The 27,536-nt window shown below is 54.7% G+C and overlaps 1 protein-coding gene across 1 annotated transcript in view; it reads left to right on the forward strand.

Moving 5' to 3' along the window:
• The first annotated feature begins 236 nt into the window (after window positions 1–236).
• UMODL1 (uromodulin like 1) overlaps window positions 237–27,536 on the forward strand; it is a 58,068-nt gene continuing 30,768 nt past the window's right edge. The window contains exons 1-9 of the mRNA XM_059922299.1: window positions 237–312; window positions 3,782–4,024; window positions 11,138–11,299; window positions 12,064–12,185; window positions 14,596–14,782; window positions 16,462–16,602; window positions 22,572–22,826; window positions 25,646–25,758; window positions 27,271–27,490. Of these exons, the coding sequence (XP_059778282.1) occupies window positions 237–312; window positions 3,782–4,024; window positions 11,138–11,299; window positions 12,064–12,185; window positions 14,596–14,782; window positions 16,462–16,602; window positions 22,572–22,826; window positions 25,646–25,758; window positions 27,271–27,490 (1,519 nt within the window). The remainder of the gene's footprint in view (window positions 313–3,781; window positions 4,025–11,137; window positions 11,300–12,063; window positions 12,186–14,595; window positions 14,783–16,461; window positions 16,603–22,571; window positions 22,827–25,645; window positions 25,759–27,270; window positions 27,491–27,536) is intronic.

Here is a 27,536-nt window from a genome sequence, read left to right on the forward strand (position 1 = left end):
ATCTGCCTGGAGGGAGAATGGGCTGTGACACGCAGGTGCCCCGAGGGACACGGCTGCGGCAGTGGCGGGTGTTTACGAGCAGGCATAAGGGAACGCTCCTGGCGAGTGCACCCTCTGAAGCCACTGCCACTGTCGGCGGCGCAGGGAAGGGAAGGGCCCTTTCTCTGGGTCCAGGTGGCCCAGGCCCCTTTGTGCTGCCGCTCGGGACAGGCCAGAGCCACTGCCACCGCCCGACCATGTTCAGGACCCTTGTGCGGGCGCTGCTGGTTCTGGTCACCGCCGTGGGCCCGAGCCAGGCCAGTGGCTTCACAGGTGAGGGGTCCGGGCTCTGTGCGGGGATGCCGGAGGGGCGATGGGCTGGGAGTGGGTCCCTTGAAGACGGCAGCCCTGCCGAGAGCTGGGCAGGCAAAGATGCACCTGCTTTGAGAGGCAGGGTCTGTCCCTTCTTGGCCATACTTTTTCATAACCACAAAAGAGGTGGCGGGAACGCTTCTGAATCACCTGGGGCTTGGTGGGGTTCAAGTGTGGATTCTGAGTCAGTGGGTCTGGGAGGGGCCCGGAACTCTGCATTTCTGCCGGGGGTACAGATGTTACAGGCCCGCTGGCCACGCTGAGAGTAACACATTCTTGGAGAGTCAGAATCGAACCCTCTGGAACCATGGCCCATTAGTCTTCAACTTACAGATAAGGAGAGGGAGACCCAGAGTGGCCAGGGCCACACAGCCGGCAGAGGGCAAGACTTCCACCAGGGCTATCCCTGCCTTTGACCCTGGCTCAGACCTCCTTTGCCCACCAGAGAGGGGGGTATCATGAAGTGGGGCTTCCCGCTCACCTTGGGCTCTGCCAGCCCCGTTTCCTCAGCAAGTGAGGATGCGAGTGGCCCATGGGGGACCTGAGGGACCAAGCACATGTCCAAGGCCTTTGAGAGACACATGTCAGCTGCTAAAAACACGTTGGATTTCTGAAGCCCCAGATTTCAGAGAATTGAGATTGCAAACCTTTTACATCATTTTCCTCTAGAAATCCATCTTATTCTGTTGGGAATTCAAACAGAGCCACTCTGTTTCTACCATCGGCTTCAGTTTTGTACTAATTTAAACATTTTTCACCCATGGGCAGGATTCTGTGATTTTTTTTTTTTAATGAATTGTGATTAAAAAAAAAACAACTTGATATTTCCTTTGGAATGAGTACTATGCAAACCCTACAGCTCAGTGGCAGACGAATGGGAATGTCTGGAAGCCAGAGGAGGTCTTAGGAGGCATTTCATGTGCGGGAGGACCCCGCAGGAGCGCTAGGTGGTCCGTCAGGGCTGCACATCTGTTTGCTCCCAGGTACCACATGCTCCGGTACAGGCGTGATTTCATTTAATTCTCCTACAACCTCAGGCACAGCTATGATTTTACAAATGACAAGGCTGGGGCACCGAGAGGGCATGAAACATGCTCAGAATCACACGGCTGGTATTAGTGAAGCTAGTGTGAATGCAGTTCTGACCCTAGAACCCACCAGAGCATTAAGATTTTCTACCTCTGGGATTAGAACCCAGGACCCCTGCCTCCTGTGCTCCTGAAAGGATTTGTTGAACAGCAGGGTCTGCTAAGAGGTTTCTACTGCGAGATCTGCCAAGAAGCCAGGCCTGGGGAGGACTTGGTGGCCTCTCATAGAATGTGAAAAACAGAACATGGAGATCCAAGTGCAGTTTCACTTGGAAGAAGGAGCGTGTGCGCATGCGTATGCACACGTGTGCATGTTCTCTCGAACACATGCATGGCGCCATCGCTCAACTAGTGACCACGTTTCACTGTGGCGTCTTCTCCAGCCCCTCATCCCAGTCACCTCTAAGCTCTGGCCTCGGAAGCCGCCTTCTCCTGCCCTACCCCGCCCAGCCAAGGGCCTCTTGTTCCCTCCCAAAGCTTCCTGGGACCCGCCCTTTGGTGAATACAGGCCGGGTCTACTCCCACAGGCCCTGCCACCCCAGGGGAGGCCACTACATGGCTTGGGAGTGGGCTCGCTCTGGGGCGGTGGGCTTCAGCACCCAATTCTGCCCAGAGTAAGGCTGCAGGCTCTCCCAGCAGCCTGGGCGTGAGGGCTGGCTTGGCCCCATTTCTTCCTGGGGGTCACCAGCCCCCAAGTCTCGCTTTCTGCATGCTTGTGGGGGACCCTGAGGCCAAAGGTGGAAATCTTCAGGAGTGCTGTCCTGGGGGCGGCGATGAAGATGATTTCTCCTGCGCCCTCTGAGTTTCGCCCCAGAAATCCACCTTCTCACTGAAGGGTTTACACTACAACATGGACGCCCTACCCAGCGGCTGTACAGGCTCGTAAGGCTTAGAGCTCAGAGCTTGAGTATCGGAAAACGTGAATTACATTCAAAGCATTCATTCATCCTTCACTGACAGCCCAGGAACGCAGCAAGTCCCACGCTGGCCGCAGATGTGGGAGGCACCCCACGGCCCTCCTGTCAGTTCCCTGGGGCTGCCTCGGCAAAGCCCCACAGACTGGGGGGCTTAGTGGTAGAGATTTATTTCTTCACAGTCTGGAGGCCAGAGGTTCAAGGTCAAGGTGTTGGCAGGGTTGGTTCCTCCTGAGGCTGGGAGGGAGAATCTGTCCCAGACACATCTCTCCCCAGCTTCTGGTGGTTTGGGTTGCTGATGATTTTAGTGACCCCTGGCTTGTAGATGCATCACCTTGATCTCTGCCTTTGTCTCCTATTGCATCTCCCTGTGTGCATTCCTGTCTCTGTGTCCAAATTTTCCCTCTTATAAGGGATGCCAGTCATACTGGATCAGGGGCCACCCTACACCAATATCACCTCATCTTAACCAATTATGTCTGCAAAAACCCTTTTTCCAAGTACAGTCACATTCTGCGGTACTGGGGGTTAGAACTTCAACTTATGAATTTGGGGTGGGACATATTTCAGCCCTCAAACGGTCCCTGCTCTATGAGGCAATAGAGGCTCCCCGGGCAGATGGGACACCCCAGGACCCCGTGGCAGGTGGTCCACGACATAGGGGTCTGAGGATGATGAAGGTAGTAGGTGATATGGGGTCTCGAGAACCAAGTGATAAAGCTGATAAAGGCCATGGACACCTGTGCCCAGGAACCAGGCTCCAGGTGAGAGACACCTAGGGCCTGAAAAGGCCAGCTGGATGTCCCACCTCGGGCACTGTGCCCTCATCTCCCGCCGACCACAGCAACGGTCGGACTGAACTTTACCATCTATGAACCTCTCACATGTATTTGACTTGTGTGTTTATCTTTCATCTCATTCCAAAAAAGGGTGTCACTGCCAACGTGCCCAGCGCTTAGTGGGCCTTCACTATGTATTCACTGAGGGAACCGCTGTGTTTTCACGTCACACGTGACAGCCCTTATTGTGGAGGTACGAGGTGTGCGCAGGGCTCTCCAGCCCGCAGAGTCAGAGAACACGCAGCAGAGCCCAGGACACGAGCCCCAGAAGCTTGGTTTCTCTGTGTCCCCTTCAGCGTACCGTCAGACCCCTGGGTGCGGGGAGCAGGGGTCGGGCTGGGGTGGCATCTCCTGCTCTGTGGAGGAGGATTTCTCAGCAAGCAGGTGTCATGCTGCATCCCTTGAGTCTCTGCTACTGTATCGCCTTCTCGGATACGGGCCGGTGGGCAGATCCCAAGGGGTCCGCCGTGTGTGGGCGTCTTGTTTCACCTGCTCTTGCAGAAGCAGAGGACTTGCAGAGAACCCCTCAGATTGGTTTGATTCTGGCATTTTCCCCTCTCGTTTCTCCATCCTCCTCCCTCCCTCGTAGAAAAAGGCCTCTCCCTGCTGAGCTACCAGCTGTGCAACTACAGCGTGAGCCAGAACTTCCAGAGCGTGGAGGCAGTGCACACGTCCCGCCTGACCTACGTTCCCTGCGGCTGGTGGGTCCCCTGGCGGCGCTGCCCCAAGACCGTCTCCCGGACCCAGTACGTGGTGGTGGAGGTTCCTAAGTGGAGGAACGTGACCGACTGCTGCGAGGGCTACGAGCAGCTGGGCCTCTACTGCGTCCCGCGTGAGTCCTGCCCGGTCTCGGGATAGTCACTCTTCACGGCCCCTGAGCTGACTAGATCCTTCTGGAACACTGGTTCTCAGCCTCAAGTGTGCAGCAGGGTCATCCAGAGGGCCAGTCTAAGCACCGGTCACTGGCCTCACCTCAGATTTCAGGTCCAGCGGGGCAGGGGTAAAGCACAAGTTCCCAGGTGACGGTGGTGCTACCGGCCCGAGCCCCGCTCTGGGAACCTCTGTTTTGGGCGGTGGCTCTCAGACCCGGCTGCACACCGAAGTCCCCGGGGCAGCTTTAAAAACGATGATGCCTGGGTCCCCCTTCAGGCACTCTGATGGATTCAGTCCGGGGCATAGCTTGGGCCCGGGGATATTTCTTAAAGCTCCCCTAGCAATTCTAACAGGCAGCTGAGTTTGAGAACCGGCACAGCGATCTCTTCTGTATTGGCAGCCAGCCTTTTCATTCTAAAGGCTGTGAAACCCTAGTCTGAACCCCAACCTGTGAAAGAGATGGAAAGGGTCCCCTAGGGGCCCCCCTAACTGTCCAGAGGTCCCCAAGGCCTCTTACTCCCTCCGTGTGGTTCAAAAGACGCTTGGGGCGGCGACCAGCACTGCTGAGGCTGTCCTAGGCTGCGTCTGAGGCCGGGCGGATGGGGCTGTGTGGGGTTCAGGGCTCAGCCTCTCGACACGGAGGGAACTTTCCAGAAGGCCTCTTCCGGGGGCAAGAGTGCAGGCATGTGCATGTGTGAATGCGTGGGGGGGTGGGTGGTGATCGTTTGAATCAGTTTCAGAGCTGAGATGAGTTTCTGAACAGGCAGGAGGCCCGCCTACACCCACCCTGTGGTGGAGGGGAAGTGGGAGGGGTGGCAATAGGGCGCCCTGAGACATGAGGCTGCCGCCTCCGAAATGCAGAAAGCACCAGCTCGCGGGGTGTGGGAACGGCTCCCGTGACCCGTCCATCCCCGAGGTCCCGGGCAGCAGGACAGCCGCAGGCTAGGGCGTGGACGCCGCACACGAGGGGTGCCAGCCCCCCAGCCCCAGGGGCTGTCAGATGTAGAGTCTTGGGTCCCTCAGACCCTGCAGACGGGCTGGGCCTGCAGTTATCCTGAGCGCATCCTCGCTCAGCCTCCAAAGCCCGCGGAGGACGGGATGGCTGACGTGTGCACTCATCCAGCCCAGAGGGCCAGGCCCAGAGATGACCGGACAGCTCAGGGTTGAGCAGGTCACAGGAATACACCTCTTCTGGGAGTGTTAAAACGACACCACGGCCACCAATGCCGCCACCACCAATAAAAACCAGGAAGGGCCAGCTGGCCTCAGGTCCGCGGCTGGGTGCCTGTTGTGTATTCCCGCTGGTGCCCTGAAGGGACACTTGCAGGGGCGGCGCTGGGTCTGAGGAGTCCCTTCCCCTGGTGACCACGGCCCCCTGTCTGCCGCCCCCGTCTCCAAGGGCCCCATGCACAGCGGGAGCTGCCCCTGCCCTGGGAGCACGCTCTTCTGGGGCTGGGGGTCCCGGGTCGGGGAGGCCTCAGGCGGGGCGCACGGCACTTGGTTTGGAGCATCATATCCTGGTAGAAGGAGGGGGCCGCCCTAGCCCTCCCGCCTTCCCCCGCAGAGGCCACACTCTCCCCACCTGCTGTCGGTCTGTCATGGGGCTGGTGAGGTCACAGGTCCGGAGGGCCGGAGGGGCCCCCAGGAGAGGCTGAGCCCCCCAGCCCCGCCCAGCCCGAGCGGTCACCTTTCTGTGCGGCCTGCTGCCCTCCCCCCAGGAGAGAAGGCGGGAGGCACCTGCCTTCTGGGAAGCAGGGAAGCAGGAAAGCAAACTCGTCTTGCTCCCAGCGAACCAGCCTCCCGTGGCACTCAGCCCCACTTTTAAAGTGTTAGCGCCTTTAAATAGGAGCTCGCCAGGCAGGAGAGGCCCAGAACATTCTAGCTAGAGTCTCGTGGGCAGATCTGCTCTGTGGAAGCGCAGGTCATGGGGCGGCCGGTGCTGGGCGGGGGGACGGGGTGGGAGGCGCTGGGGGCGAGGGGAGGAGGACTCACCCTGAAGGCCCCCAGGCCCGGCAGAGGGGGCTGAATTGGGGTGGGGTGGGGTGGGGTCCACAGTCCCCCACCAGGCCTTGGAAGGGTCACTCTGGAAGCAGCGTGGAGGGGACGCAGGCAGGAGCCCAGAAGGAAGGAGAGGAGAGAGGAAAAGGGGCCTGTAAAGGCCAGCAGGAGATTACTGGTCGCTACCAGAGGGGAGCAGACGGGGACACAGACCTGGGGAGGCGGGTGACTTGACCAGGATGGCACAGACCTGGACCCCCGTCGGATTCAGTTGGTGACGTTTGAGGAAGGGGCTCCGGCGCGCGTGGGAGGTGACAGGGAGGAGGAATATCGAGGCACAGAGCCCACCAGACACCTGCTCGGTGGGTCCCGGCTTGCTGCCTGGGCCCCGCTTGGCATTGCAGCTGCTGCAGGGCTGCCCTGTGACCGCCGGGGAGGGCATGGGGGCTGCAGCGCTTGTTCCTGCGGCTTGGGAGGCCCCCAGTGAGCCTCTGTCTCCCCCCACCTCCGAGCTCAGGGACACCACGTGGGCAGCTGGAAAGTGCCTGGTCGGAAGTATTTACACCACAGGCACGGGAAGCTCAGCTTTCTCCACACCTTCCTGGCTCCTCGGATCAAAGCTGGTTCAGAAGTGCCTCATGACGGCCTGGCTCTTTGGACCCAGAAGTGAGAGGTCCCTGTAAGTGATGCGCTGAGACCCACTGGTTGATTGGCACAGAGAAGCCTGGGGCCACAGCCTGGATGTGGCAGCCTGGGCACCTGGGGAGGCGAGGCGGGAAGAAGGCACTCACCTCCGGGTCGCCTGGGGGTGGGATTTCTTACGTCTCAGCGACCTCAGCTCAGCGGTCTCATCCCCGGCAGCAGTGAAACCTCAGCTTTCCTTTCTTCTCTCTCCTCCCACTCAACAGTCAAGAACCCAAAAAAGGGAAGAGCATTACGAGAACACGTGATTTTTTTTTTTTCAGCCTCGATGACTTTTTCAATTTTTTTAAGTCCCACATTTGGAAGGCCATGATAAGTCATACATGATTTTCTTTAAGTGTATTTTTAAAATACAGAAAAGAATACACAAGCAACGTAGAAAATTTGGAAACAAAGAAAAGGGAAATTGCCCATAAGTCTGCCCTCCCCCCGCCCCCCCCCCAACAACCCCCCTCCCGCAACAATAACCACTGTTAACATTTTCTTCCAGTTTCATTCAGGGCAGACCTTTTACAGAAGGGTGGTCACCCTGTGGGAGATGTTTTGTAGCACACTTGTACCCCTCGGCAATTTATCTGGAACATCTTCCGAGTCAATAAATCGCGTTCTCCAGCGTGATTTAATGCCCACAAGGCACTACTTCACAGGGCTGGATCAGCACTGAGCGATCTCCTACCACTTAACATCTAGTGGTTTCCAGTTTTTGGTTCTTATAAATAACGCTGCGATGAGTATCATATGGTGCAAACACTGCGGCACAAAAGTTGGAATACTTAGTCCGGACGGATTCCGCAGCGCAGAACCGAGCATCTCAGTGGACGCCCACCACCTGCAGCGACGCCCCGGTTCCCGCACGGCCCGTCTCCTCCGCACGCTCACCTGCGCGGCAAGCCCAGGACCCCGCTGCGCCCGGAGCCTACCCCAAACTTCCCTTCTCCCAGGCCGATGGCCAGGGCCCCTTTGAGGAAAGAGAATTCCGAGGAAGGATTATTATCTGATTATTCCAGAGCGGATCCGATTCCCCAGCCCTAGAGAGTGCTCAGGGCTGTGGCTCAGACAGAAATCTCCGCCTTATCTCATTGAACCGTGACTCACCTGGGGTTGCCAGGCGCTGGGCAGTCCTGGGTCATTGTTTGTGTCGAGTTAGGGAAGGAGAAGAGGATTTTTGACTTTCTACCAAGTTGGAGCTGTTTACTGTTCTCTCTGGCTCTCCGTAAGCCGGCCAGCCCTGGGGGATGGAGGGGGAACTCCCAGCAGCCTCCCTATTAACACGAACTTTAACTCGAAAGCACTTCTGTTGTGATCAGGTCACTGTTTTTGCAAGCCCGTTTTTCCTGGTGGGTATTTTCCTTTCATTTAGATAAACCTCTTGGTTTAGAATAGTTTTCGATTTCCAGACAGAGATTTGCAAAGGCAGTAGAGAGAGTCCCCCTTCACCCCTCTCCCAGGGTCCCTAATGTTAGCTCTTACATTACCAGGGAGCATTTTCCCCAATAAGGACCAACGTGGGTGCATTACTGTTCAATTCTACTCCACACTTTATTTGGATTTCCCTTTTTTTCGCCTAATGTCATGTCTCAGTCCCAGGAGCCCATGATACATTTAGTCTCAGGTTTCTTAAGCACTGAGGTGGTTGGTTTTTAATGGGAGAGAAAGCAATGTACTTCCAATCCTTGGCTGGTGGCCCTCCAGGGGTCTCAGCATTTCCATCCCAGCACAGCCTCTCTCGGGCTGCACCACGTGCCTGCTCTTCCTGCCCCCAAAGCTGTCCCTGCATGGCCGCCTCTCCAGGGCGTCAGACATCGGAATAGCCACCGGGACAGCTAGGAAGTGAGGCGGGGGCCAAGGACAGCATGGAGAGGAGAACGCTCTTGACAGTGACCGCCGAGCCCGGGCTCAGCTTCCGCGAGGAGAGAGCTGACGGGGACCCTGCGTGCATTTCAGCAGCTTTGCCTTTTCTCTTCTCCTCCTTGGCCGATGCAGCTGCCTTGGTGATGTGTTCCCAGCAGGAGGGGCCACCACCTTCTTTCTGGCTGTGAAGCATCCTGCAGAGACTCTGGGGAGCCCCAGAGGACCACCCTTAGGACCCCGGCCCCTCGGCTCTTCCTTTCCACCTGGTGACCCCACGCATCTTGGGCTGGCCCTCCCCAGCTCTGAGGGTGTGTTTCCAGAGCATGGCTGTCACGCCTTCTCTGACTTTCCTGGAGTCTGAGGAGCCCAGAGTGGCACTTCTAAATGTCACGTGGGACACAGAGCTTTACATGGATCTGGGCAGGAGGCAGATGGGTTTGAGTGACCCCCAATCAGGCCTGGAGCCCTCATCCCCCGGTGGGTGGCCAGAGCTCACACAGGCCCTTCCTCAGATGCTGATGTTGGGGTCTTGCCTTCCTTGTGCTCCCTCCCTGCTGCCCTCAGCCCCTGGACGCTCACGGCTGCCCAGCTTCCTGTATCCCATGCTGCCCTGAGCTCCATCCACCGCTGGGCCTGCACAGACCCGGCAGGGGGGGTCAGCCCTGCCACCCCCGATGCCCAGCCACTGAGTGAGTGTCCGGCAGCATCAGCTGGCACCCTGGCCACCTCCCTGCCGAGAGCAGCACACCCGCTTCCCCCGGGTTCCCGGTCTTCTCTCCCTCCTCTGTGCTTTCCCCTCCCCTGAATATCAGCACCCTGGCTCCCGGCTAGTCCCCCTAGGAGCCCCCGGATTCTCAGATAGTTCCTGCCTTTCTCAGATCTCTGAAAGCTCTTTGCTTTAGAAGCCCACACCTTCGCCAGCCCTCACCACATCTGGCTGCACATCCCCCGTCGTCTTTGCCTCCTGCAGGCTCCTGTCTGCACGTCTGCATCGTCTGCCCGGAGCTGCGTCCCACCGAGCACGTTGTGAGGGCTGGCCCTGGAGGTGTGAAGCCCACAGCCCCACTGACTGACCTCAGCGGACCTCCCGGGAGTTGACCAGGGGAGGGGACAGGGCCTCGCTGCCCCCCATCTCCGTGTGCACCTCCAGAAAGCGTGGCAAACTTCACATCTGCACGGCCAAACCCTGGCTCCACCCGAGGCCGTTCTTCCTGCAGCTTCTCCTGGAAATGGTGCCAAGTGGATGCCCAGGCCTGAAGCCTTGGAACCGTCTTGAAGCTTCTCTTTCTTTTGCACCCTGTCCTGTCTGTCAGCACGTCCTGCGGGCATTGCCAGCTACAGACACTCAGGATCGGAGGCTTCCCGCTGTTTCCACCCATCACCCTGGTCCAGCCTCCACCAGCTCTCGCCTGGACCATCACAATAGGCTCTCGACAGGCGGCTGTCTACCCCAGCTGCCAGAGCGCAGCAGGGATGAGCAAGTCAGGCCGCCCTCAGGGCAGCTGTGGACGCAGGACAGGGAAGGCAAGGAGCAGAGGAAGGGGGCGATTTCACGGCCTTGGCCATGGGGTCGGAAGGTGGTTCGTAAAACCCCAGGTACCTGGGGCTTTGCATACGGGGTGCGGCAGCTCCAGCCCCCAAGGGCCACCTGAGGATCCTAGGAGATGGGGACACAGAGCTTGGCAGAGCAGTGTGAGAGTCTGGGCAGGGCACCACAGTGTCCCCTTCACCACGGACCTGCCCCAAACCCCCAGGGCACCCACCTCAACATCGCCGGGGTCTTTCCGTGGCCCAGCCCACCTGCTCACCCACTACGCCCTCACCAGCCCTGGGGGCCTCCTTCTCACCTTTGGGGGGCCCGGCACATTCCCACTTCCCGGGCATCAGGCTACAGGCTGTCCCACCAGTGCCCCGGCCCCTGCAGAGACCCCTGTTCAGGGTGGCCTTCCCTGCCTACCTGCCCCTGGGCCCTGCCTTCTTCCCTGCAGCTCTAGTGCATCGGAGCTTTTGCAGGCCTATTGGCATATTGGTCTCTGTTCACCGGAATCTAAGTGTCCTGAGGCAGGGACTTTGCCTCTGGCCCACTGCTGGGTCCCAGGCACCTTGCTTTGTGTCTGGCACATAGTAGGTGCTCAGTAAATATTGAATGAGTGAGTGAGTGAGCTGTCAGGACACAGAGCAGCAAGGGGGCCTCTACGGAGGTGGAAGAGAGCCCTGTACATGGACTCCTGAGGCCTAGAGGAACAGGTCACCCGGGCCCCCAGCTTCCTGGGAGAAGCTGCCCTCCTCCCAGGAAAGACGGTCAGGCTACGTTAGAGTCAGAGCAAACGGCCTCGATGGCGGCTCTGCAGGACAGGACGAGGCCCTGCCCAGGCCTGGAGGTGGCCCTTGAGTGGGCTGCTCTGCGCGCCTCGGAACCGCAGACAGAGTCCAGTGTCAGGCGGCATCCAGACACAGCGCCACGCAGGCCATCAGGGATTCTACAGCCAACACCACTAATCGCTGCTCACTTGTCCCCCAGCCCTGAATCGGTCTGAGGAGTTCGCATCCAGACCCGGGATCTGCCCGGTGGTGAGGCCAGAAGCGTCTACCTCGCCATGCACCCTGGATGCAGACTGTCCTGGTCTTCAGAAGTGCTGCCCTTCATCGGGGGGCCCCCGCTGCTCGGCCCCCGCTCCCCGAGGTAGGGCTGAAGCCTGATCTGGGAGAAGGTGCGGGGAGGAGTGGGTTTCTGGTAGCAGCAGCCCGGGTTTTATGGGGAGCCTGCAGCCTGTGCACGGGCCCATTTCACTCATCAAAATCTGGCCACTGAGGCCTCGGGGGAGAAGTGTGCTCCCAGTTGCCCTGACGGGGTTAGGCGTTCCTGGAAGAGAAGGGGCCCCAGTTTCCCAAGTTTGCCTGGGGAGGCCCTCAGAGCTCCCGGTGAGCTTGCTGGGAGCTGAGCTGTGTCAGAGCCGGGAGGTTGAGGGCTGTCTGGTTGTGCAGCCCCACGGGGACCCGAAATCCTTCCCAGGCCCCCGTCTGGCAAGTCAGTGCAGGCCCCCAGGAGAAGGGGTGGTCAAGGTTCAGAGCCAGGGAAACATACATAAATTGTATATATATATATAATGTGCCATATACAATATATTATAAAACATGATATATTAGTATAATATATATCTTATTAGCATAGTATAAAGTAATAGTATACATAATGTAAATATTATGTTACATATAATATATAAAGATACTATTATACTGTATACATTATAGTATATATGTTATAAGTAATATACATCGTGTTATCTAGTATACCTTGTGTACAATAATATACGGTATAAATAGGATCATATATAATATAAGAGAAGCGGGGGCAGGGGGTCGGGAGCGTGCCACCCCATTCCCCAGGGGCCTCCTGTGGCCCCAGCCTGTCTTGGGCCTGTGGCTCATCCCTGTGCCCTCGGGCAGCTCCAGAGAGGAAGCTGGCGAGTTTCTGGTACAATGTGACCGTCCTGGTGAAGATGGACTTCACGGAGCTCCAGCAAGTCGACCCCAGGCTCCTGGATCACATGAGGCTCCTGCACTCCATGGTAGGTGACGGGGTGTCAGGAGGGATTCCACAAGAGACCCCAACTGACTGGCTCTGAACCAAATGTGGATTCTTACTTAAAAACAGCTTGAAAGAGATATGCTTTTTGTGCAATAAAATGCACTCTTGGAAGGGTGCAGTTTGGTGTGTTTTGAGGTACATGGCGTGCAAGCCCTACCCCATCACGACGTGAAGCAGGCAACTCCTCCTCTTTTCAGGGTCTGTTGCTTAAGGCCCGGGTGCAGCCTTCCCAGGCCCCAGAGCTGTGCCCTTGAGCACCTCCCTCACGGATCCCCGAGTTCTGGCTCCTGCTTCAGGGAAGTCCCAGGAGTTCTGGAAGGTGCTGAGATGGGGACCTCTAGACTGGGCTCCTCCGCCTCGGCACTGTCGATGTTTGGGGCTGGATGGCTCTGTCATGGGGCTGCCTGTCCCCACAGGATTTCGCAGCAGGCCTGGCTCTACACAAAAGAGGCCAGAAACGTGCCCAGCTGTGACAACCAAAACTGTCTCTAGATGTGGCCACAGGCCCCCCGAGGGGCAACGCCCGCACCCCACCCCCGGGGGGGAGCCCCAGCCTAGACACAGCTCACGCTTGCTGACGCCTCAGCAGCGCCTTCCAACCAGCAGGACGTCTTCACGCACTGGGAGTCGCCCCACCCCGCCCAGGTCCTGGGAGCCCAGCTGGGGGCAGGTACTGCTCACCACCACCTGACGGTGCCTGCCCAGGGTGGTGGTCTGACCTCAGGACCCGTTTCCCAGGTGAGTGACCTGCAGTCACCCCACGCTGGGAAGGGCCCTGCATTTGTATAATGCTCGGCTGTTGCCTCTTGAAATGCTTAATAATTTTTGAACAAGGGGCTGCACATTTTCCCTCCGCACTGGACCCCTCACACTGTGTGGCTGGTCCTTCCTGACCGTCAGGTCCTGTAGATGCGGCCCCTGGGTCATGATATCAGATCCAGAGTTGGCCGGGGTGAGCCCAAAACAGATGGCACCCATCCTCACCTTGCTCTGGGCTGTCCAGTAAAACGGCTTGAGAGGTACTCCCAAATGTCACCTTGACCCAGAAGCCTCGTTAACTGCCGCAGCTAGAAGAGATTTTTGTCTTTTCTTAGCTTGTTGGGGGGTTGGGGATGCCCAGTTGGCCAGTAAGAACATGGCTCTGGAGCCAGACTGCATGGATTCAAATCCCAACACTGTCACTCATCAGCTGTGTGACCTTGCACAAGTTACTTAACCTCTCTGTGCCTTAGATACCTACTGCGTTAAACAGGAATAATCATAATCCTACCTGAGACAGTGGCTGTGAGGTTTAGACAGTACATTAAAAAGCTTAGAACCATACTGATCCATGTAGGTTCGGAGCTGCTGTGATTGTTGGTTTTTGAATGTTATTGTTCCCTGTCACCCTTTGCCTCTTCATGTGTGTAGGTTTTGTTCCTCCCCTCAGGAGGGCCTGTCCACATGGGCTCCCGACTGCAGCAGGTGCTGGGCGCCCTAACTGAGGGGTTTGCACGAGGCCAGTGTTGACTTCCTGACCTGCCTCCCCCTGTGAAGGGTTTCAAGTCTGCTGAGGAGGGCACGGGCTCCAGAGCCCCCAAAACACCTTTCCGGTTCCCAGGGGAGACTTGTGGGTTTGTTGGCAAAGCCTGCTTCGGTGATGCCCTTCGGCCTGGTAGTCACGCTGTTTGCCTGGCTTCCCAAGGCAAATATCAATGCTATCTTGAGATTTCGGGATATTAGACTGGAACAAAAGGAATTCATATGAAATGAGAAAAGGGATCATCAAACTTCAGAAAATATCAGATGTGGTTTGACGTCCAGTTCCCTAATTCCAGACCTGATTCTCTGTTGTCAGCTGCAAGGGCAGGGACCGGTGGGGGGACCGTGGTTGACCGGTGTCTCTTCCTGGGGCTGCGGTAGCAGACCACACGGCAGAGGTCCGCTCCAGGCCTCTCCTCAGCTTCTCCCTATGCCCTCACGTTGTTTCCTCTGCCAGTGTCTGTCTGTGTCCAAACGTCTTCTTTGTGGAAGGACACCAGTCATCTTGGACCAAGGCCCACCCTAATGAGCTCATCTTAACTAACTACATCTGCAACGGCCCTATCTCCAAATAAGGTCACATTCTGAGGTTCTGGGGGATTAGGACTCCAACATGGGGATTTTTTTTGGTGGGGGGAGACGCAATTCAACCCCAAAGTATTTATAATCTGGTTTGCGGGACGTTTATTGGAATGGCAACAGAAATAAAAATACTGGAGAGAGTTTTTTGCTGCACAGGAGAATGGTGTGTGTGTGTGTGGTGTGTGTGTGTGTGTGCAGTTAATTTTAACGTCCCTAGGCCTCCGTCTCTCTGTCTGTCCGATGGGCGTGTCCTTCCACCGCCTGATGCTCTGACTCTGGTTTCACAGGTCACCAGTGCCCTGCAGCCACTGGACGCCACTGTCCACCACTTGCACTCGGCCGGGGGGGACACCTCGATCACGGTGTCCCAGCTGCTGCTGGGTTTGCCGCAGCCGGAGCCTGTGGCCCGCATCTCCGCGGCGCTGGACGGTGTGGTGAAACGCGTCTATGAAGTGATTGGCATCCGGGTGCAAGGTGCGGCTTCCCTTTGTGGTCCCCTTGGGGGCGGGGGCCGCGGGAATGGGAGAATCATCCAGCGGGTGAGGGGCGGTCAGACCCACCTTTAGCTCATCCCAGCCCGGAGTTTAAACTCCAAGTTCCGAAGCCGAGATTTTGAGAACTCGTTCTGTGCTAGCAACCCCTTTCCCTTCCCTCCTCCCGGCCTCCTCCTAAGCCTCTCACGCCCAGCTGCTCCTTCCATCCAGGTGGGGCTGGAGAACAAGTCCCAGAACAGCACACAAATAACCCATTTCCTCAGTTCTTGGGTTCCCAAATTTCCCTCTGGCCTCTTTCCCACCCTCGCTAAGGGCATCCTTATATCTCGAAGGCTCTTAAAGCAGAGTTTGCACAAATCTGAGTTTGGTACAGCAGATAGATGTGTTTCTGGAAGAAATTACCTGTTTTTTTTTTTTTTTTTTTCTGTCCATGTCAGGGTTCGGCAAACTTTCTGAAAAAGGCCAGATAGTAAATATTTTGGGCTGTGGGCCACATGGCCTGTTTCAAAAGCTCAGCTTTGCCAAGTGGCATGAAAGTAACCGTGGACAGTCTGTGAGCAGACAGCTGGGCTCCAATAGCACTGTCCTTCCCGCTACAGAAGGCAGCTGAAGTTTGCTGCACCCTTAGGAGGATGGCCACTCTTGTGAGGCAGCTCCTTCTATGACGCTGAAGGTCACACGTAAAGATGCCAGGGTCTGGAGCCCAGGAAAAGCTCTAAGGATGGCATTTAATTCCCTTCAACTCTACAAATGTTCCTGAAATCCAAACCAAGCAGCGCCCATAAGCCAAGTGCTTGTCTCGTCTGTTCTGACAGGTTTCCGTCTGGAGACCCTAGGAACTCCCCAGCAGGTGAACAAGGAGGGGTTATCTCACAAGGCAGCGAGAGAGAAGGCGTGGCAGGGACCGCGGGCATGTCCGCAGGAGGGTGTCAGAGAGAATCCGTTATGGGGTGCAGCTCTGGTTGGGTGGCTTAGGAGAGGGAGGGGTAAGGAAGTGGGGCTTGTTCTAGGTTGGGTGCTGTCAGAACGCAGAGGCAGTTCTGTGATTGGGCATTTCAATCAACCTCATCTACAGGGAGGGTAGCCAGCATGAAGATGAGCTAGGATTAGTAAAGAATGAATAGCCCCTCATTGCGGCCAAGAGAGGGGTTGGTACTTAGTGGGTGACGGCAGCCTTTTTTTTTCCGTCTGGCTTAGGTAAAATGGTGATATGGCCTTGCCTTGTCTCGCTCTGTCCTCGTGGTGGAGAAGTCTGGCTGCCTGTTCTGGGCAGGTGCTCCCGCCCGACAGGAGAGGGCCAGGCCCCTTCTGCAGGTCAGGGGCTGCTCTGCCCTATTTCTCCATCCATACACTGCCGTCCACAGGATAGATGCTTGGGGAGGATGTCTGGACCTCATGATTTCAGACTCAACACAGCCCCAAAGTGACCTGCTCGGGCCACAGCGCCCACCCAAGCACCTGGAGCTGTGCCTTGAGCCGTGGTCCAGCTGTGCCGGTGAAGAGGGCTGTGATCGATGGGGCCTCTAAGGCAGGGCATCAAGAGGCCCCAGGGGACCGCGGCCCAAACCACTTCCTCAGCTCGTGTGATACACGTTTGGAGGTTAATGGGAAGGACCGATGGCCCTGATGAGCATTCTCACCCGTCCTCCTTTCCCACAGACGTAGATGAATGTTCCTATGACGAACTCAACGCCTGCCCTGGGAGGGGACAGTGTCTAAACATGGAGGGCTCGTACCAGTGCCTCGGCCACCCGGAGTCGCCCACCTCATCCCCCCAGAAGCTGGATGGCACCTGTGAAGGTGAGCCACCGGGATCTCCAGGTGGGGAAGGAAAGCCTTAAGGAAGCCTCAGTTGAGATGCAGACACACCTTATCCCCTTTGGCTGCTAGAATTCTCTCTTCTTTCTGAAACCTGATTTATGGCTTTAACAACATTGTTACAGGAGTGCAAGGATAAGTCGCCCCCAGCCTCAGCACCCTGGCAAATTGTTTTCATTTTCTCCTGTTTCCTTCCAGTTTTTTTTTTTTTTAACCTTATTTAAATCCTGCCACATATGCAATTTTGTATTTTGCTTTCTTCACTTCCCATTATGTCATGTAAAGGTTTCCAGGAAGCAACCTTGTCTTCATAATTACGATTTTCAATGCTTGCGTAACAGTGGTATGCTATAGCAGTGATACAATGCTCTTAGCTATTTCCCTCGTGGGGGACTTTTATGTCACCTCCAACATTCCTCTCTGAAAACTGCAACTTTCACTAGCATTGTGAAGTGGTTGGGGAGGATATTGTTATAACTGAGTTTGAGTAAATTAGTGATTTAATCCTCATGTTCTTTTCCCTTTAAGGGGAGAGGGGTGATCGAGTGGTAGCTATTCCTAAGGTCTCTGGATTTTTAAAAATGCACCTACCAGCCCCACCTCTGCAACCAGACTCCCCTCTCCTGTGCCTTGCGGGCTTTGTCCGATTAGAACTGTGCATCTCCTCTGTGCACGATGTGCCCACAAAGCTTTGCACAGAATCCTAGCAGACCATCCTAGATCTCCTGCGCTGTGGCCTCAGGGGGGGGCATCCTGACCCCCAATGTGAACAGAAGTTTGGAATACAGTTATTGACAATACTCTGCTCAGTTATCTGAGAAAACATCAGACTCTGTTCACAGGGAGGAACGTTGCCAAACTGCCACGCCGACAGCTGAACATAAACAGGGAAAGCGCACCACCCCGACCTCATTTCCAATAGGGCAGAAAAGACAAAGCCAGTGTCTCCCGATCAGAAATTTAGAGTGAATTCCAATCGCATATGGCTAAGGGAAAGAGCACATGTTTTAAATTTAGAAGCTAATATAATAAATGAGCTATCTGCTGGAACGGGTTAGAGGTACAGACCCGTGGAAAATACAGCGCAAATTTCAGATGCTTTTCTTGTGAAATTAGTCACCCAGTTAATGACACACAGGGCAGCTGGATTCTTGCACAAAAAAACCCATAAGAAATATTGCCCGGTTTGCACTTCATGTTCCAGCAACACGTTCTGCTTTTAGGATGGAGTGGAACTGTATTCAAGGGTCATCCTCACTCCCTCCGACATGGTCCCCTACCCAGCTGGAGCCTGATAGCTATTCAGCTCCATAAAGAACCGTCTTCTGAGGTGGCTGCTTGGTGAGGGCAGGGCTGCCGCCGGAGAGTCCACTAGGCTGCCACGGATTGCTGCTCAAGTTCCCAAACCTGATCTATAATCAGGTTTTCAACAACTGAATGCTCAGCATCTTGGCTCAAATGCCCAGTGTTTCTACCTTTACAAGGTTCAGGTGTCCAGCTGACAGGCCCAGGGGTTAAAGAGGAGCAGAGACTGACATGGGAGATCACGGGCAAGGCCACTGCCCCAGCAGCGCCCTTCCTGCCCCACCAGACACAGGTCAGGGCAGCCTGGAAGGAACAAAGACCCAGACCCGTGGACACAGAGAATCTGATGTGCTTCACTCAGATCACTCTCGACTCCTGAATTCAGGTTCACAACCGTAGCCCGGGGAGGGCCACAGGGCAGTGGTACCCTGGGATCACACACAGTCAAGAATTGGGTTTATCTTCTGGGGCCACATTTTCAGAGGGAGGGACGTTGCAAAGCCAAAAGGCAGTGACAGAAAGTGTCCTGGCCAATGAACTGAAATCCAAGTCAGAGGGAAGAAGGAAGGGTCAGGAAAGAAGGATTATTTCCAGTTTAAAGTATCTCAAGGTCTGTCCTCCAGAAGAGCGCTTAGACTTAGTATGTCAGAAGTTGGCTGATTTTGCAGCAACACAAAGAACTTTCCAACAAGTTGTACTGTCTCACCAACAGCTGCCTTGAAAACTACTTAAAGAAGCGTGGGTAGGTGGATTCATTTCCTGGGCCTGTGTAACAAAACAGCACAAACTTGGGGGTTTAAAACAACAGAAGTTTATTCTCTCACAGTTCTGGAGGGCAGAAGCCCACCATCGTTATCACTGGGTTCAAGTCCAGGTGTCGGCAGCGCCAGGTTCCCTGCAGAGGCTCTAGGGGAGACCCCTTCTTTGCCTCGCCCTTCTTCTGAGGGCTGCACGAACCCCTTGGCTTGTGGCCACATCCCTCCCATCTTCAAGGCCAGCATCTTCAATCCTCTCTCTTCTCCCTCTTCACGTGGCCTTCTCTTCTGTGTATGTGTGTGTCCACTCTCCTGACTCTCTCTTGTGATCGCATTTAGGGCCCACCTGGATAATCCAGGACAATCTCTTCTTGAGATCCTTAACTTCCTCACACCTGCAAAGACCCTTTTTCCAAATAAGGTCATATTTACAGGTTCCAGGGATTAGGAGCTGCTATCTTTGGAGGTCATTACCCAGTCTATTGCCGGCGGTGGGATAGTTTAGGAGTACAGCATGGGAACTTTGTCATTAGATATTGGACGGCTTTGCCATTTACTCTCTACTTGACCTTTCTAGGCCTCAGTTTCGTCCTCTGTAAAATGGGATCATAGTACAGTAGAACCTATTACCTGGTATTGTTAGAAGGGCTGTGTGGAATGACATGCCCGCTGCCACAGCACTCAGCCAACGGCAGCTCTAAGTGTGTCACTGATAGCCTGGCTGGCAGTGTGATGCATGTAGTGGGAGGGGGTGCCCATAGCGTCGTGGGTGTCCCCACAGCCCCGTGTCCCCACTGCTGCTACGACACTGGCCACGCTGGCTTGGACGTCCCGTGTGTGTGTCTGGCATCACTGTGGACCTTAATCCATCCTTGTTTCCATCACTGTGCTGGATACACAGTAGGTGCTCAATAAATGTCAAACCATATGAAATTGCCACTGTGGCTGGTCAAACACGGTTGAATCCGGACAATTGTAAACGTCTCAAGGTAATAGATTGGAGAAAGAGCTACACAAATGTTTGGCTGTAGCATTCTCTGCAGGGAGGATTTATTTCTACGGATGAGAGGGCCACATGCCCACAGCGCCTTAGCTGCAGGAACCATGGGCGGATGGCAGCTTCTGCAGATGCTTCTGAGGGTGTCATAGCCATTGAAACGACCCTGTTGGTGGCTCCTTAGCCCAGTGATCTAGGGACCCTCTGGCGTCTTAATTTAAACAGTGGATATGTCTGCAGCCAGCCTGATACCCTCTCAGACTTCCTAAACGCCAGTCCCGGGGTTCTTTCCAACACCTAGGGGACCCTTTCTATTTTAATTCCCCTCAGCCCGGAGGCACTCGCTATAGCACGTGCTTGTAAAGGGCCACACACAGGCCCATGATACGGATTCGTCTGCCGTTCCACATCGAGCGATGCCTGAATGGCAACCAGGACGTGGGGTTGCAGCCCCGTTGCGAGCTGGAGGCTGCTGCCCAGGCCTCAGGCCTCGTTCTCAGCCCCACTGTCCTACTTGCCAGGCATCGTGTGGTCACCTGCGGGATTGAAAGAATGTTGGGTGTTGTGTGTTTTGCGTGAATCAGAACATTCAGTGCTTTTAGCAGATTTTTAGAAAAGTTGTAGCTTTTCCTTACTTTCTCAGTGACACGTTCCTGGGGACAGACCGAAAAGTGATGTGGTTATTAGACCCCCAGAAGGTGATCGTCTTGATTTCATGGTCCCAGTGGCCGGGAGGTGGGGATGAGACCCACAGTCTCAGGGCCTGAGCTGCTGGCCAGTCCTCAGCTGAAACAAAGGACAGTGTCGTAAAGAATGAAAACCACTTGTGAGACAAAGGCACAGAAAAATACAGGACAATTCAGTGAAAAGGACAGACATGTCTTCTTCAAAGTACACGCTACCTCTGCATGCAAGGAGAGTTTTCAGGAAGCTGCAAGAGTTTAGATGGAGGGAGGGTTGGGCTCACCTGTCTCTCCAGCATCCACCAGTTTATACCCGTGCTTTGCGGGGACCTGCAGGGGCTCACGGTAGGGGAGCACAGCCACAGAGCACTGCCATTTCTAAAGGGCAGCTCGGGAAGGACCCAGCAGGGCTGAGTTGCAGGATGAGGGTGGGTCACCAATCTTGATCCTGAGCCTCTTGGCAGCCAAGGCAAAAAGGGAAATGGGTTGAATTGTGCCAATTTTAATTTTTACTGAAAGGAAGCGTACACACTTGTCAGAAAGACAATTTTTTCGTAATATTAGAGAGCATATATCCTATGAATCCTTACAGGAAGGGCTTTGGAAACTTCACATATATTTTAATTCTTTTTTCTTTACTATGGTTTTGCAAAAGATTTTTTTAAAATCTCCTCATTGCTTGTTTCTTATAGAAATCAAATTCTGCTGTAAAAATGATGGTGTCTAGACTGAGGGCCACCCTACGCTTTGTATAATTCATATTGGCCAGGTGCCTGCTGTGAAGCCAGAATTTTTCTCCCAAAAAAAGAGATTTAATTCCATCTGAGCATTAAAATACATATTGGTTGTTATATTTGAGTATTACTCCCTAAAGCATGAATGTCGATATGAAAACACAGGACACCTCAGCCTGACTCCAGAGTCCTGCTTCCCCATGGCCATTGTTTTGGTGATGAATTAGCCGAGCAGAAGACCTCGGGCAAATGATCAAGTACTTGTGGCTCAGGAGAGCAGGCCCTTTGAATCTGTGTTGAGATAGTATTTATAGAAGTAGCCCAGAAACATCACACCATGCGTTAATCTGCTCAGGCTGCCATAACACACACTACAGACTGGGGGCTTAAACAACAGGCAGTTACTCTCTCACAGTCCAGAGGCTGGAAGTCCAAGAGCAAGGTGTTGGCAGGCTGGTGCCTTCAGAGGCCTCTTGGCATGCAGACGGCCGTCTCCTCCCCATGTCCTCACGTGGTCATCCCTCTGCCTGGCTGTGTCCTCATCTCCTCTTCTTATAAGGACACGAGTCAGGTTGGATTAGGGCCACACTGATGACCTCACTTTAACTTAACAAGCTCTCGAATGACTTTGATTAGGGCCCCACCCTGATGACCTCACTTTAACTTAGCAAATTCTCTAATGACTTTGTCTCCAAATACAGCCACAGTTTGAGGCATTGGGGGTTAGGACCCCACACACGAGTTTTAGGGGAACACAGTTCAGCCCATCACACACCATAATGACCACAGCTACAAAAACAGCTTGGTTGTTTTCATGGCTTGGCTACTGTAAATAATGCTGTAATGAACATGGGGTGCAGGTATCTCTTTGAGTTAGTGATTTTGTTTCCTTCATATAAATAACTAGGAAAGGAATTGCTGGATCATATGGTAGTTTTATTTTTCATTTCTTGAGGAACCTCCATACTGTTCTCCATAGTGGCTGCAGCAATTTACTTTCCCACCAGCCGTGCAAGGGTTCCCTTTTCTCCACACCCTCTCCAGCATTTCTCACCTCTTGTCTTTCTGATAATAGCCATTCTAGCAGGTGTGAGATGATATCTCGTTGTGGTTTTGATTTGCATTTCCCAGATGGTTAATGATGTTGAGCATCTTTTCACGTGCCTGTTGGCCATCTGTACGTCTTCTCTGGAAAAATGTCTGTTCAGATCCATTGCCCATTTTTAAATGGGATTATGATTATTGTTATTATTTTTGCTAATGAGTTGTATGATTTTCATATATTTTGGATATTAACCCCTTATCAGATATATGATTTGCAGATTTTTCTCCCGGTTTGTAGGTTGCCTTTTCACTTTGTGGATGGTTTCAAGCTGGACAGAAGCTTTTCACTTTGAGGTCGGCCCACTTGTTGACTTTTGCCTCTGTTGCTTCTCTCTGACGTTTTCTGCGTCTTCCTCATCCTGTCCTTTTGTAGACTGCCCTCCCGTCAGAGACCTCGTGATCCTCAACGTCACCAGCAGCAGCTTTCAAGTGTCTTGGAGCTTACATTCCACCCAGAACTGCACTTTCCAGGTGCAGGTTTACCAGGGTGAGGAGACGCTCAGGAACGCCAGCACCCGGGGGACGAGCCTGGAGGTGGCCGGGCTGGAGGCCGGAGTGCTGTATGGGGTGAGGACCAGCTACCGGGCGTGCTGGGCCAATGTCACCACCACGGTCACTGTCAGGACCGGTAAGGCCACGTGTCTGAAATCCACATTACCTGTGAGTCTGCCTCTCTAGCCTAGTCTGCTGGCCCCGGTGATTCCAATCATGTGCTTCCTACGAGCAGGGCAGGGGCCGTCACTGGCCTGGCCCCAGCTCTCCTGGGGGGCAGTGAGCGCGCTCTGTGTCCCGGAGTGGTGCCGCGATGCTCCCCTCGCTCCCCTGCGTCTCATCCTGACTGGGGGCCCTTCTGACACCCGCGGTGATGAGGGCTCTGTGAAGATCCCACCTTGCTGTGGTTTGAAGGACGCATAACGCAGTCAGATAGAGTGAAGCCCAAAGTATAGTAAAGCAGAAGAGGGTAGCGATTCGCGTGCATCGAAGGACCTTTTGCCACACTTAATTCCACGCGGCTGAGTCTGTATAACTGCCCCAAGCCCAAGAGCTGAGCATCTGTAAGATCTTCACGAAGTCTGCCTCATTTCCCACGCCGTGCACTTGCAAAGCTAACACAATGCCCACTGCATCAGAGCCCTGAAAAAATTTTTGCCCCAAACAAACACAGCGTAGGCATGAATTGGGGATTCCAGTGTCCAGGAGGCAGCTGGCGTGACCCACATGGCTCTGTCAGGTGGCCGACACTGGCCCTGCCCCATGATGCCACCTCCCCTCTGCCTGGTCGTGGTGCTACCCTGGTGGTGTAGAACTCTGTCAGGTTCGGCCCGGGGAGTTCCCTCCTAGGCTGGCCTCTGGCAGCGGGACGTGGAAGTGTGCATAGGGACGGTGTGGCTCTGAGACATTCTGGTCTGGGGACCAGAGCAGCGGGGGAGACCCAGCCTGGGGGTTCAGAGCAGGCAGAGGGCAGAAATCGCTGTATGAAAGATGCTATGGTGGGGGGGGGGGAAGGGTTGGGGGGAGGGATAGATTGGGAGTCTGGGATTGACATAAACACACTATTATATTTCAGATAGATAACCAACAAGGACCTGCTGTACAGCATAGGGAACTCTGCTCAATACTCTGTAATAACCTAAATGGGAAAAGAATCTGAAAAAGAATAGATATATGTATATGTATAACTGAATCACTTTGCTGTACACCTGAAACTAACACAACATTGTTAATCAACTATACTCCAATATAAAATAAAAATTAAAAAAACAGGACCCTCTGGGGGGCCTGTCTCACGGGTAGGGATAACGCCAGTGACAGTGATGGTGGCAGTGAATGAGTGAGGGATGGGAGGGGCAGGGCTACACCCTTTATGCACTGAGTGGGGGCTGACCCATGCTAAACTGCAAACACACGGAACGGGCCCCCAGAGCGCCCCCAGAACCCCAGCCATGCAAAAACTCGAGCCCCTGACTTTGCACAAGCCTCTAATTTCCAAACTGGTGCCGTCTCACCTTCTTGTTTTATTTTCAAGTTGCTCCACGGAGAAAATGGGGGGAACACTCTTTTCCCTTTGAGGAAACTGGGACCGTGAGGGGCCCCATCCCCACAGGTCACTTCCACCCTCTGTCCCCTCCCAACTCATCTCAGGTGTGAAAATTGATGGGACCAACGTCCCAGCGCAAATTCATCTCAGCTGGGACGTGCAGTAGGAACATGCAGCTCCGCCCCAACCCCATGGACTCTGTGCCCTTGGGAAAAAATACCTACATTCCAATGCAGAGTAGATAATATGGAAGATTCCATAAGACTCCTGATTACCAGCTTATTCCTTCCCCAGCTGGATTCTCATTCCTTCTCTGTATTGTAAAAATGCCTTATGTTTGCAGAGCCCTATTTTTTTTTTTTTTAAGAAGCTCGATTCACTTTAAAGGTCTTAGCTAATTAATTTGACATTATTAAATGCTTGCTATGTTGGAGGCCATAGAGATTATCGTAGCAGTGGAGACCCAGGGCCTCACGGTAAGTCCGGATTCCCAAAGCACTGGTGGATACTGACCTCCCGAGAGGCTCTATGATGTAGGCAGGACCAGAGCCTGGGAATCCCGGGCCCTAAGGGATACCCGTTCCTCTTGCTAAGGTGGGAAAAGGTTCAGAGGGGCTCCCATCTAGAAATGTACGCTATACAACGTTGGTGTCATTTCTGGGGCTGTGTGCATGCAGCGGTGATAAACTCTGCCCCACCGGCCCGAAGCTCGCTGGCTGGTGGAGAACCAGGGTGGGACAAACTGCGAGTGCCTTTAGATCATTAGAATTTAGATCATTGCTGCAGGATCTGCTGTGGATGTGGGTATCATTCTTGGTAACGAAAGAGACATGCTCCCATGTCCCATCTTGAATCTTTTCCAGCTTCACTTAGGTCCAAAGAAAAGGACACTTCCCTTACAGGTTGACCAACCCTATCATTTTGTCCGGGACAGAGTAGGCTCTTGAGAGGTGGGACTTTTGGTGGGAAAATTGGAAAGTCCCAGAGAAATCAGGATGAACTTGTCACCTGAGTGTCAGGGGCCTGGCTGGGGCGTGTGCTTGTGATTGAGGCCAAGGAAAGCAGCGGCCACACTGGGTGAGGAATTGCTGGAGGGGCCTTCGTACCCTACATGGCTGGTTGAACCCCAGTTCCCGCTGGGGTGAGCCATGTGGCATGTGTACCTTGTTTCCCTGCTTTGGCTCTAAAAGCGTGTGTTTATGTCTGAGTTTCCTTCACTCCAGCGCAGAGGCATATATTCCTCATGCTGATTTCCCCCAATTTGGCTACTAAAACCTAAGACTCATGCCTCAATCTGTTTTCTAAAAAATTCCCCTCCAAAGAGTAGGGGAAACTGGAAAACACTGACGGAAAAGCATGTGATTCGTGCTCACCGGATTTCAGCTAATTTGTGTTGCCGTCTGTCTCAGAGGCCCGGGTGTTCGAAGTCAAAGTCAGGATCCTAAACCACAACGTGACAGAGGGGCTGCTGGACCGTGGGAGCCCCGAGTTCCAGAACTTCTCCCAGCAGCTGCTGCACGAGGTAAAGCCCGGCAGAGGAGTTTTCAGAGAGAGTCGGAGCCAGAAACCCGCCCTGCGCGGGTGTGAGACAAGTGCCCCTCACCAGGGCTAGGGAGGGGCCAGACTCAAATCCCATGGTCATTGCTTAAAATGCCCCCTTTTATGCATGACTTAAAATAGGTTTGGGGCCAAACCAACTTTGATTCAAATGGGCTGGACCACTTGATGGCTCGGCTGGGTTTTCTGTAGAACCTTCTGTTTGGGGGACCTGGGGCCTCTGTCCTCCTTCTCTGGGGCAGCTTCATTGAGTAAGCATTTACCAGTGATCAAAGCATCCGTTCCTCCCTGGGGCTGAAGGCAGGCACCAGCATGAGGCTTGGGAGAACCAGGCCAGTAGCAGCTATCATCTATCCCGGGGTGCTGAGTTGGAGAAAAAAGCGACTTGCCAAACTGTCAGTAACTGGGAAAGGTCTAGGATTTGGCCCTTCCTGCAAGCTAGTAAGTTAGCCTGTTGCATGGATGCTGGCAGAGGACACGAGATGCCTGGGTCAGAGACAAAGGATGCCCTCACTCACAGCACAGCAGGCGACACGAGCGGCCCGTTGGTGCCAGGTCCCCTGCTGGCCCCCAAGTCCCACGGGGGTGATGCAGAGGGAACCCGGTGGGTGACGCACGTGTAGTGCATCTGCATCACAGCTGAGGACCCCCATGCAAACCTGCCTAAACCTTGCTCCAGAAAGAGACGTTATCTTTACCACATCAGACGGTGAACAGATCTGCTCTGTGCTCTGGACGGGGCCATCCTCTCTCTCTCCCAAGGCTGTTCATCATACAAACGTCTTGGAAAGATATTCTGGAACAAGAGGGCAGTTCAGGCTTCTACTTGCAGGATGTGTGGACATGGGAGGGACCGAAGGAGGGCTGCTTCTCAATGTTCACTTGCAGAGAGGGGTTGGTTTTTGAACTTTCCTGGAGAATTCTCCCTTGTTTCTAGCAGTAATTCGCCTGTGGGTGCAGGAATGGTGTAGGAGGAATGTGGGCGAGGCTTGGGTCTCCTTGCTCGGGCACAGGTGGCCCTGATCACCTGGCTGTGCCTATGCTTCCTGGGGATACAGCCCAGTGGGAGGGGGGGCAGCTCCGAAGAGCCACGGGATTGCTCCTCTCGGTCCCTCAGCCAATCCATCAGTCAATCCAACCGTCTCTCTCACACACACATTATCTTCGCACCGGTTTCCAGGGCACCCAGAGTGGGCCGTGCATCTAGGGCTGCAGGACGGAGAGCCGCCTGTCATGGTCTCTGAGTCCTTACCAAGACCGACCAGGCCCGGCCCACTGTCCCAGGGCTGCAGTGAGCGGGGGGGTTACTCTGCTGTCCCCAGAGGGGGGTGGCTGGGCGCCTCCTCTAGGTCATGAAGAGGACACGTGGATTCTGTGCACCATCCATGTGTCACACCCGGGGCCCCGCTGACCGGTTTTGAAGACTTTGATGGAAAAGTCTGCTACATCTGAGCATCTGTTGCCTCTTCCGGGCCAGGTTGCAACCTCCTTTCCGCCGGCGCTTTCTGACTTGTACCGAAGAGGGAAGCTGAGGATGCAGGTCGTGTCTCTCCGGGCCGGAAGCGTGGTGGTGAGGCTCAGACTGACGGTGCAGGACCCCGAGTTCCCGGTGGGCGTGTCCACGCTGTCCCCCATGCTCCCGCCTCTGTGGGCGAACACCGTGTTCCAGGTGGACCCGTGGGAGACGCTTGTGCAAGGTGGGTCCTCCTCCCCGTGCCCAGGGTGTCCCGCCCCGATGCCCTC

This window comes from Balaenoptera ricei, chromosome 4 (assembly GCF_028023285.1).
Source record: "Balaenoptera ricei isolate mBalRic1 chromosome 4, mBalRic1.hap2, whole genome shotgun sequence".
In the NCBI taxonomy this organism is placed as follows: domain Eukaryota; kingdom Metazoa; phylum Chordata; class Mammalia; order Artiodactyla; family Balaenopteridae; genus Balaenoptera; species Balaenoptera ricei.